Here is an 11,333-nt window from a genome sequence, read left to right on the forward strand (position 1 = left end):
TACAAGAAGAGCTCCATAGCATGAAGCCTTCACGGTCACCGCTCCAGGCACAGACTGGAAGATCGGATTAAACCATCCTTCCTCCTAACGTTTCCTTAGTGATTCTTTGTGTATGTGCATCTCCACCCCGCACCGCCCGCCCCGACGCCCAGCACCCAGCTGTCTGCGGGCTGGTTCCTGTCAGCACCCGGGCACTGAGGCCACAGAAGCTGCCAACTAGGTGGCAATGGGGTAGACACCTGTCAGAAGGAATAGACACCACGTCTCTCTGAGCAACAATAAAGGCAGGACTCGCTTCCTTGGCTGCCGTGCCCACCGCCCTCTGCTCTGGCTCTGCCCTGTGCCCTGTGTGGGCAGGGATGCCCTTTCCTCAGAGCAGAGGGTGAGGAAAACCAAGGCCAAATCCCCACCAAGCCCTCCCTAGGTTCCATCTCCTGCTTATTAATCACTTTAGGCATAGGCTTGACCTGGACGCTAAGCCTAAGGAAACAGAACCACGAAAAGGACAGAGCAAGGCATTAGTTATAGAAACATTCTCAAACCACGCTGGAAAACATGTTCACACAGGTGATGTAATGGAGGCCAACCCTGGAGTGGGCCCCCTGCACACTAGGGCTACCCCTTGTGACTCCGGGGGCGGGGGGCCCACACTCCTGCTACCTCATCACTCAGCCTGGCGGCTCCTCCCCACTGCAGGCTATGGTGACAGCCACAAAGGAGGCGTCTGCCTGTGGCTGGGCACCCCCATCGATGACAGTGCTCTGTGACAGTCTTCACAGCAAGAACAACAGTCCCTACTCCAAACTGAATCCCCCCCCCACCCCCAATTAAAGGCAGGTCTTCTCAGCTGCCAGTTTTATCAGCCGTGAAACACCTCTCCAGACAGGTCAGGGCAGGGGAGACTAGGTGAGGATGTCGTGGGCCTGGTGTTCCACCAGCATCTCCATGCTCTTCACGTCGGTGCACCAGAACTCCAGGCGGTCCTTCATCCCCTTGATCTGAGGGCAAACCAGGACACACGTGTGTTAAGGCCCTTGGGAATCACAGCACCTGACGGGGCAGTCCTAAATTTCCAGCTAATCCTTTCGGGCAGCATTAATAAAAAGGACATCAGAGCTGGGAAAGCGGGGTGTGTGAGATGGGATTATCCCAGCCAATTCTATCAGAAGGACATGAGGAAAAACTTGCATGAAAGAAAACAGGCAAGAATAGAGGAAAGCCACAGGATTAAATTTCCAGCAAATATAAATAAGATGGATATGAGCTCAAGTCACGGAACCAGGAAAGTATTTGATCAGAGCACCAAATTAAAGATTAAAAGACATCATCAGCACAACCAGCACTGTTGTCACAATACGCTTTAAATGCAGGGCTCAAATCTCAAGCTTGCATTCAATTAGGTTCTTTGAAAAGCCCTTAGTCCCTAGAGCAGTAATTCATTCTCCGAAATCTCCTGTCTAATAATGCTTTCTTCCTAAATGGCTTCCATCCAAATGAAACAAAGGCAGCACAGATACAACCCAAAACACCCGCAAAGCTGAACTATGTATTTCAAGCACATCACCTGTTGCAAATCCAACACGCGGGGCTGCACCCAGGTCATGTGAACCCGCTTATCCACCTCGTCAATACTGCCTTTCACCAGCCCCACCGAGAGGGCCTTCATCACCAGCAACTCCACCTGTGCAGAGAGGGGGTCGTGTAAGACACCCTGGTGCCAACACGCACGTACCTGCGGACCCCGCCAGCTGTGAAACACGAGGGGAACGAGGAGCAGTTTCTTTCTGTGATCTCACACAGGAGTCCTGACCGCCCCCGAGGAGCAGCTTTGCTGCTGCACATCCCGAGTCTAAGAACTCTGTACCTCGTTCACGGTGACTTTAGCACTTTCGGCAATTTCTTCAAAGGTGAGTTGTCTGTGATTGGCAGGTCGTGTGAAAGTCATCTGAAAAATATTTTTGTTTATTAACTATTTTTCCAAAAAAAGATTGTCAGAGAACTGATTGATAAGGGATATGTCTGTCAATACTTGCTCTGAAAATACAGATCTTATCAGTACCACACATACGAAAACTTTCTTAATATTAGTCATATATCTTATCTCACTAAGCTTTCAATTCCTAGGTAAGAAGGTGAAGCACGCTTTATGGTAGTTTTCTACAAGAGTCACTATTCGTTTCCTGAACAAGTACTTGAGGCTGCCATGTGCCAGGGCTGTACCTGGAGCTGGGGATTCCATGGGGAACTAGAAACACAAAGTCCCTTTTCTCAAGAAGCTTAAATTCTAGTGTGGGAAACCGGATGAGCATGCAAAGAACGGCAAGTGCAATGAGGTGGCAGCTCCCGTAGCGCAGGTGGTCGGGGAATACCTCTCGGAGGCGGCGTCATCTAAGCTGAGAGCCAAACACAAACTAAAAAAGCAAGTGGTGGCAGAGGAAGAGGAAAGGTGCTGGAGAGGGTGCGGGACAGGAGAGCTAGCAGCCCAGCTCAGGCTGCGCCCCGAGGGCCTGGAAGTGGGCGGGGCCTCGCTTACCTCCATGAGACACAGCAACTGGATTTTCCTCAGAAGCTGGGCCTCGCTGGCTGCTAAATCAGGCTGCAAAGCGAAAGGGTACCAGTTACCTGACCTGGCTTTGAAATTCTTTCTACAGCCGTCAACTGAACAAAAAGAAACTGGGCAGGTCCAAACACTTTAGATCACTGAGGCTCATCATTTGCTTCAAGGGATCTGAACTTCACTTTTCTCAGGAAATCATTAGAAGAGTGCTTAGTTGAAGGCCTAAGGATTTTCCAAGACAAGGAGTTTACAAGGTAGGATTTGTGCTGCTGTCACCAACACCAGGGGGCGGGGCCACAGGGTGTATGCAGGTGCTGCAGGAGGGCTCCTCACGAGGAAAGGCGGGGAGGGCACAGCCGACGCCTGAGCGGGTCTGGGTGCACTGCCTGCTCAGTCAGCTGGGTGTCAATGGGGCCTCTGAGGGACACACCGCTGGAGTTCCGGAGACTTACTCTAAACTGAAAGAGCAAGTTACTAATTTGTCACGAAAAGTGGCACTGTCATGAGAACCAGAATGCACCTTCTGCACAACCTGTACAATCTCCTTGCAGTTGTGTCTAAAGGCTATTTGCTGAGCACAGAGCCAAACCGTGGAGAGCAGCTTCCTTGACTCAGACGTTTAGTAGCTCAGACCCCGACACGGGCAGCCCTGACAGTGACACTTCTGCTACAGCCATGGACAAGTCAAGCTCTTCAGAAAGGGCCCCTCCCCCAAACGAGCTCTTGCTGCCTGGACAGATACTGCTGGCAAGCACCTCTCAAGTTCCGACTCTTCCTGACTCTCCGTGCCAGCCGTCTTTCTTTCTGAGTGGCACACCTTCCTGACATCTCCGTGCCAGCCGTCTTTCTTTCTGAGTGGCACACCTTCCTGAGACGCCAACACACAGGCCTCGTTAGGCTGGCTGCATCTGCTTTCTTCACAGCCCATTGTTATCTACTCTGTGCCCTTATGTGTGAGTCCTACAAGTTCACCTTGAACTTTGAGAAGATGGAAAGTTCCAGAAAAGTACAAAGACTATAACACAACCATAATTCCTATCACCATTAACATTTTAGTAATTATTTGCTTCTAATAATTTCATTTAAAAAGAATAACCTTACTGTTAAACTTCAAATCCTTGTTAAGTGCTCTCCTCACTGACTCCCACTCAACACAGGCTCCTTCCCTCTCCCCGGCCCCTCCCCCATGCAGACCCCTCTCCCCCCACTCCCCGCACCTCTGCTCCTGTCCCCTCCCCACCCCACGATCTCCCCACTCTCTAGTCACTCACGCGCTCTAGCCCCACGCGCCCTGTCTCACTTTGCCAACATGCGGAAAGCTTCCTCTCCCTCTGCTGGGCATATGCTCTTCCATACTCGTCACTAGCTAATTCCTACTCATTCCTAAGGTCACACACAGAGCAGTCCTTCTTTGGGGAAGCTTTCGGTCACACCCCCTCCACCCAACACAGGGGAAGCTCTCTCTGCTTGTGGCCCTGAGCACTGCCACAGTAACCGAGTTACCACAGCAACTAATCAGCGACCGAACCACCTGCTCAATGAGAGCAAAGTGGCGTGTAGAGGGAAGGCGCTCAACAGACAGCGGACACACGGATGAACTCCGCCAGCCCCGCCTGTGACTGACCTGCTGGCCCCAGGCGGTCTTCAGAGTCTGGAATCGCTCTACATTGCCGCTGTTAAAGGCATAGAGGGTGTCAATCAGCCACTGCCGGTCAGTGTTCCTCAGTGACTCTAGCACGGGGTGCATGAGCTGTGAGGACGGAGACGGTCAGCTGACAAAAAGTCACAGTGTCCCCTGTGTTAAGGAATCTGCACCCCAGGCCCACTTACCAGCTCTCCAAAGTTGAAAACTCCCTCGCCAAGAAGTCCTGCTAGTCCCAGCGTGAAAGCTCTCTCTTGCTGCTCAGACACTACGGCAACAACACAGCTCCAGTTACGCGCCAGGCACGAGACTCAGTCCCGTTTGGCTTTAGGAGTCTCACATAAAATGTAAAGAAACTGTTCTGTGTAATGGTTGTATTACAAAGCCCTATGATTAGCCATCTCTTTTAAAGTATTGGATTGACTTAGATCATACCTGGAACCACATAAATGGCTTTTGTGGGAAAGGCACTCATTGCTTATCCTCACCGAACTATACGTTTTCAGCCTGTCTGCTGCCTGGCGGGTGTGCCCCTCATCCCCTCGCCTGCATGGGAAGCAGCACCACTTCTTATTTACCTTCAAGCCACCACATTTAGCTTCTTTTGACTAGAACTCTGTTCCCTTATTCTCTTGACACATTAGTTGCTTTTTCCAATATATTTTTCTTGAGATGCAGCAATTGAAACTGTACTAACAATTTTAGGAGTTGCTGGTCCCCTTAGCTTCAACAGTATATTGTGGAAAACATCTAAAATATGCTGAAATAGGCTACATTTCTTTTCTAAACACATATTCCTTTTGCACTTTTCCCAAAAGTCACTGGCCACTTTTCTTTCCACCCTCAAACCCTTGAAAATTCCATAATTTATTCCCCTGGGCCCAGCATTTCAGTTTTTACGACAAGAGTCCCAGGTTCAGGGATCTCACCGTGCCCTCCATCCTGCGAGGGGTTAAGGCACCTGCATCACTGTCCTTCTCACAGAGGCCTCTGACTCAGAGAACACAGAGACCTGGAGAAGGGGCAGTAAAGGGGCTACGAGGTGCGAGCCTCATTTTCACCTGAATTAAACGCTGAAGACAAATACAATGCAGAAACGAAGCTTAAACAACTCTTCCCACCACATGGACTTTCTTCTAAAAGGAATGAACACATCTGAATAATTCCTGAGATTGGCTGCCTCAGGCATGTCACAGCTGCTATGACGTGTGAGTGAGTTCCTCGTGTGACATGGACTTTCTGGCCACGTTACCTGGCAGATCCTTGATGTCAACACAGCCCAGAAACCGCAGCGCATCTTTGTAGTAGGAGGCATGGTTTCCGATTGTTTGATAGTATTTACTGGAGAGGTCGTAGAAACGACTGTGAACGGATGTCACCCCAGGGAGGTTATTGAGCATTTCTTCAACATCTTCAATTGTTTCCTACACACAGGAAGTGAAATTGCCTTTCTTTGTAACTTGAAACATTTTTCAAGTAACATATGACAAGATGAAAAGCAAAAGCCACAAATGACTAATTTGACTATGTTAAAATGGAAAACTTCAGTTCATCCAAAACACAGAAAAAAGAACAAAGACAAGCTATAGACTATGAAAAGATATTTAAAGCACATGCAACCCATAGGGGAATATGACCAAGGCTAAGTAAAAAACTCTTAAAAATCAAGAGAAGATAAGCAACACAAAAAAATGGGCAAAAGAAAAGATAAAACGGGCAATTTATAGAAGTGGAGACGTGAGCAGAGTGGTAATCAGTAATCAAGAAATGTAAAGTAAACTTTCAGTGAGACACCATCTCATCTCAACAGATCAGTAAGAGCTGAGCAGCTGAAAATGCCAAGTGTTGAAGGGATGGCGTGTCGGGAGTGTCTGTATGATGCACTGACCACAGAAGTTGGTCTGCTATCCATATTCACACCTATCCCCCAAATTACACTAAAATGAAAGTAAGAAAGGCATAAACACAGACAGGAGTCTTCAACAATGATAATTAGGAAGCAGAAAGGGCTGGGTCAATGGTGAATGGCGAGAACCCACGTGCTGTGGACCACTGGAGGCTGTGTGGGCTCCTGCTGGATGGGCGTGCTGTGGTCACACAGGGGAGAACTCTGTTTAAGGGCAACAGGCATCGTATCAACAACTTATTCTTAAGTGGTTTTGAAAAGAAAAAAAAAAAACCACATACACACAGAACAACAAGGCAAAGTGGTGAAATGTCAACAATGGGAGTCTGAGGTAAGGGTAGAGGAGAGTTCTTTTGCTATTTTTGCAACTTTCTTGTAATTTAAAATTATTTAAAAATAAATAAAGAAGAAAAATAGGATTTTTGCCCCCTACAACTTTAAACAACGATAATCTGTACTGCGGCAATCTCACCTTTGTAACTTGTAGGTCCCCGATATTTAATTTTAGAGCTCCAATTGCGGTTTTACACAGGATCACTGCCTCATCGCTACTTTTCACCTAAAGAATCAGAAACAAGGGAGCCTCAGAACCGTGGGCAGCAGACTAACAAGGAAGGTATCTGTACACTGATTTAAGCTTCAGGACTAGAGACACACTGGTCTCTAGAGTTGTGAACAGTAAGCACAGACACAAACTATAAGTCAAACATATTTTAAAAGATCTGGCTCAAACTTCCCATTTACCTTCTCACGAGTCTTTTCCAGAAAAGTAAGAGCCACATTAGGATCTAGAAAAGAGAGAACAAAGTCAGAAGAACCACCAACAGAGTATCTTTACAGATTAGTTTCGACCAACCAGGACATTTTTAGGTGGGATAATCTTTAGGTTTAGACCGTAAAATACAAAACTTAGAATTTTACATTTTCTACTGAAATGCAAAAGTTCAAATAACTTATACTTCAAGATCATTTAAATTACCATTAGGATCTATTCCTTTATGAAACAAAGTGAGACTCACCAGTCATCTGTCTAACTACATGAAGAATGATTTCTACCAGGGACAAAGGATTCACCCTGAAATAAAAACCACATCTTTGAGTGTCAACAAATATCAACGTATCCATTTTCAAAAACAAAAACTGACAAAAGAGTTTTACCTGTGTTCAAATTCACTGATGAAGTTTTCATAAAGCTGTAGAACCAAAACATGGAGAGTAATTACAGGACGTCTTTCACTCGGCAAAAGCAAAACTTCAGACACTACCATGATGCCCATCACGCAGCAGGCATTGCGTAAATGTTTACTGAATGACAGAAGACCCATATTGGGGCTTATTAAGTTCACATAAATGATCACCAATCAATTACTGAAGAAAGCTATGGTTTTTTTTTTTTTTTTTCTGGCTTTGGGAATTAGAACCCTACCCTGTGAGAATCTCCCGAAGACCAACTTCTCTATTCGTCCTCCAAAGTATGCTGAGTAAACAGACTATCAGTCTGAAAGGTTCACTAACCTGACAGAGGTCAGAAGGTGGCAGGCTAATTACGTCCCATTATCAAATAGCTTAGCCATTCAGCAAACATTTGAGCACTTACTCAGACCCTTTGCTAGGCACTACAGACAGAGAATGTACAAGACAAAAACTGAGCTTTTAAGGAGCTTCTGGCCTAGTAGAGAAGAGAGACTTGCAAACAAATAAGTGACAACACTGTGAGTTAAAAAGCAAAGAAGAAAGCACATAGCTGGAGCAGCCAATGAGAGAGGTTGCAAATATTCTGCTATGAGTAGAAAGTGATTTAAAGACAAGAAGCCAAAGAAGAGAGACGAACAATTATGAATTATCCATAACGATGATACAGAACCTTAGGGAACAAATATTAAGACAGCTCTAATTTATCATTTTCCCACATATTCCAGAAGACAGCATGCCCAGCAAAATCTCCAGACTTACAGACGATTACAAGTTCCTTTGAACTTGTAAAATGTCAAACTGGTAGATATAAACCACAAGAAAATCTTAGAAGCCCAGATGGTGTAATAACAAAGTGGTAAGCTTCACTGTGAGCACATATAAAGTAATGTATTCAGGGCAAATAATTCAAACTACCATTATGAACTAGCTTGCAGTTCCAATGCATGAATCAGTTCCTCTGATTCATCCAGAATCCAAGAGAAAGACAACAAGGAGAGATGTCAGGAAAGACTTCAAAGAGTAGGCTACCAGTGAACAAATCTGGGGTGGGGTGGTTTTGTCAGGGGATCTGGGAAAGGCTGGGGCAGAGAGTGTATTTTTCTGTTGACAAAATTCTAGAAGTGCTCTATTACAGAGGCAGCATGATACTAAGCAGCATTCCCCCTCCAAGCCTCCTGTCCCCCAGTGAAGCACATCCTCCACACTGCCCAGGACAAAGCGTTCGGGCAAACAAGCAGCGTCAGTGGGGGAGAGGGAAGAGGAGTGACGGCAGTTATAACAGTTGTCCACCTTCCCTGGTGGTCCAGGGGCTGAGACTCCGCGTCCCCAGTGCAGGGGGCCCGGGTTTGAACACTGGTCAGGGAACTAGATCCCTCATGCCACAACTAAGAGCCCGCATGCTGCAACTAGATCTCGCACGTGGCAACGAAGATCCCTCATGCCCCAACTAAAACCCAGCGCAGCCAAATAAATTAACAAAAAAAAATCTATAAACAATAAGATACAGGGGCATGCTAAGAGAGAGCATTTTAGGTCGGGATTTTAGAAGGAGCCAGAATGTCTGTGTTTGAATCCTCTTCTGTCACTTATTAGCTGTGATCTATGGCAAGTCACTTAATCTCTTGGTGTCTGCCTCTACATAAAAAAAAAAAACAGGACAGAAATAGGACAGCAGTAGTACTTATCTCCCAATGCTGTTACAGGTGAATGAGTAAATGTGTAAAGCACTCAGAACAAACGGCACCTGACAAAAAGTGGTGGCTGAATAGGCTTATTGTTATAGATATTATTATTGTAAAGCCCACCTATTATTTTAAAAAGTACTTGAACACATTTATATACTCTGACCTAGCATGGCAAATCATTTACCTTAATGAGACCATCTCCTTGGGCAAAGCATGGGTCCTGCACAAAGTCAAGCACCTGAAGTGTCAGCTGATGCCACAACCTGAAAAACACAAGGCTCTTAAGACCTATAACCTAGCGTCAGTCACAGACATCTTCACCCTTGATGGTCCTATCAAATAACAAATACTAACCAGTCTCTACTGTGTAATACAAGAATGCTAAAGCGGATGTGTTTTAAAGCTGAGTTCTTTCCCTGGCTCTGCCACTCAGTGGTTATGTCACCCTGAGATCACTTAACCTCTCCAAGACTCAGTTTCCTCAGCTATGAATGGAGAACACCTTTCCAGACTACCTCAAAGCGTTGAGAGGCTTGACTGGAAACAAGAACTCTGGAATCACACATACCTAATTTGAACTCCTGGCTCTTCTACCTATTAGCTGAGTATCTCAGGGAAGGAGCTTAAACTGAGCTTCAGCTTCCTCATCTTTAAATGGGATGAAGGACTGAATGAGCTAATACAGAAAGCCTCTAGAACCATGACATAGCACACTTGAAACCAAAGGCTAATTTCTAAGAGTGCAGATAAAATGCTCTGAAAAATACAAAGTGCTACACATGCAACTATTTGCCAAAAACTAAGAATTTTCTCTCAAAAATTGCTAATAGCAGAAGGCTGCTGAACATCATCAAAACACATACTGAGGGCTTCCCCGGTGGTGCAGTGGTTGGGAGTCCGCCTGACGATGCAGGGGACACGGGTTCGTGCCCCGGTCCGGGAAGATCCCACATGCCGTGGAGCGGCTGGGCCCGTGAGCCATGGCCGCTGAGCCTGCGCGTCCGGAGCCTGTGCTCCGCAACGGGAGAGGCCACAGCAGTGAGAGGCCCGCGTACCGCAAAACAAAAACAAAAACAAAAAAACCAACACATACTGAATATCCATGTGAAAGGCACTATGCTAAAAGCTAGGGTTGTTAACAGGGAGGTATTACAAGAGGTGTATTTTTCTATGGAACATCACTAAACCAATGCCAGCAACTCATTCGATTCATTTAAAAAGAGATTATTGCTCAGCAACTGATAATTTAATTGTTCTGAAATTCACCGTTTCTAAGCAAAACTGAGACCTCTCTAGGGGCACAAAGCCCAACATGAAATGCAATAAAAAGTATGGGCCATGGGAGAGGGGAGAAGTGGTTGCACCCCACCGTGTAACCTGAGGCAGAATCAACAGGGGGAAAAAAAATAAACTGCACTGGCCTCTGGTTTATCTGCTCCAGACTGCCGAGAAAGATAACTGTAGCTACAGTGCCACTATGACAAAGCTAAGTACAAGACACCGGTATCTGTTATACAAAATGTATGGCAGCCTGACCCCAAAAGGGTGTTTTGCTTGTTTGACTGGAATCAAGAGGTAAAATCAGAGCCCTGAACCGTTTTCGTAAGTCCAGAAGGAAGGGGAGTTTCGAAGCCTCAGTCACAGCCCCTCGGTCTGGAAGGCAGTGAACCCTAGATCCCAAAACCCAGCCTATGGCTCTCCTCCTCGGTCCTTGTGGGATGTCACCCCCTCCCTCGTCGGCCCTGCCTTCCGGGGTCCTCAGCGCACCTCCTCGGTCTAGCCTGTCCCCACTCTCTCCACACGGGTCTGAGCGCCCTCAGTCCATCAAGGTCCCGGGCCTCCCCCGTACCCACTCCGTGTCGCTCTCCCATCCCAGAACGCCCGGGTCCCCTTGGCTCGGGGCTCACTTCTTAGTGTAGAGCTCCTCCAGACGGTGCCACACGGCGGCCTGGCCGGGACCGGAGCTCTGGCTCTGCTGTAAGAAGCCGGGTACGTCCTTCATGACGGGAGGAAGACGCCGGGACAGCGGTACTGCGGGGATGGCCAGGCCGCGGGGTAGGGCTGCCAGAAATGCTCACTCACTTCCGGCGCCGCGTCGCGCGGGGCAGGCCGGGAACGCCATACGCGACGTGGGGCGCTCCTGGTTGTCATGGTAACCGTGCCTATTTCCTTCGGGCAGAGTTCTCCTCAAGATTTGTACCGGAATCCCCTGGCAGCTGGCCGTGCTACTCTGGCGTTGAAGAGTACGGGCGCCTGGGTCGAACCAGCCATCGACTGGCTGTGTGGCCTCGGCCTTTGTGACCCAGTGTTCCCGATTCAAGTGGGATGATAACAATACTACCTTCCTAG

General features: G+C 47.3%; 1 protein-coding gene across 1 annotated transcript; it reads right to left on the reverse strand.

The window, feature by feature from the left end:
* Positions 1 to 505: 505 nt before the first annotated feature.
* On the reverse strand, positions 506 to 11,216 carry PSMD13 (proteasome 26S subunit, non-ATPase 13). Its single transcript, XM_027090568.1, has 13 exons — positions 10,892 to 11,216; positions 9,169 to 9,247; positions 7,264 to 7,298; positions 7,125 to 7,180; positions 6,850 to 6,893; positions 6,578 to 6,664; positions 5,452 to 5,623; positions 4,388 to 4,467; positions 4,182 to 4,307; positions 2,534 to 2,596; positions 1,865 to 1,945; positions 1,565 to 1,681; positions 506 to 998 (listed from the first exon to the last, which is right to left on the reverse strand). The coding sequence occupies exons 1-13, from the start codon at positions 10,984 to 10,986 to the stop codon at positions 903 to 905; spliced, it is 1,131 nt and encodes a 376-aa protein (XP_026946369.1). The 5' UTR covers positions 10,987 to 11,216; the 3' UTR covers positions 506 to 902.
* Between the last annotated feature and the right edge of the window lie 117 nt (positions 11,217 to 11,333).

Source organism: Aethalodelphis obliquidens, unplaced genomic scaffold, assembly GCF_003676395.1.
Source record: "Aethalodelphis obliquidens isolate GAN/ISIS:26980383/991018 unplaced genomic scaffold, ASM367639v1 scaffold69, whole genome shotgun sequence".
NCBI lineage: Eukaryota > Metazoa > Chordata > Mammalia > Artiodactyla > Delphinidae > Aethalodelphis > Aethalodelphis obliquidens.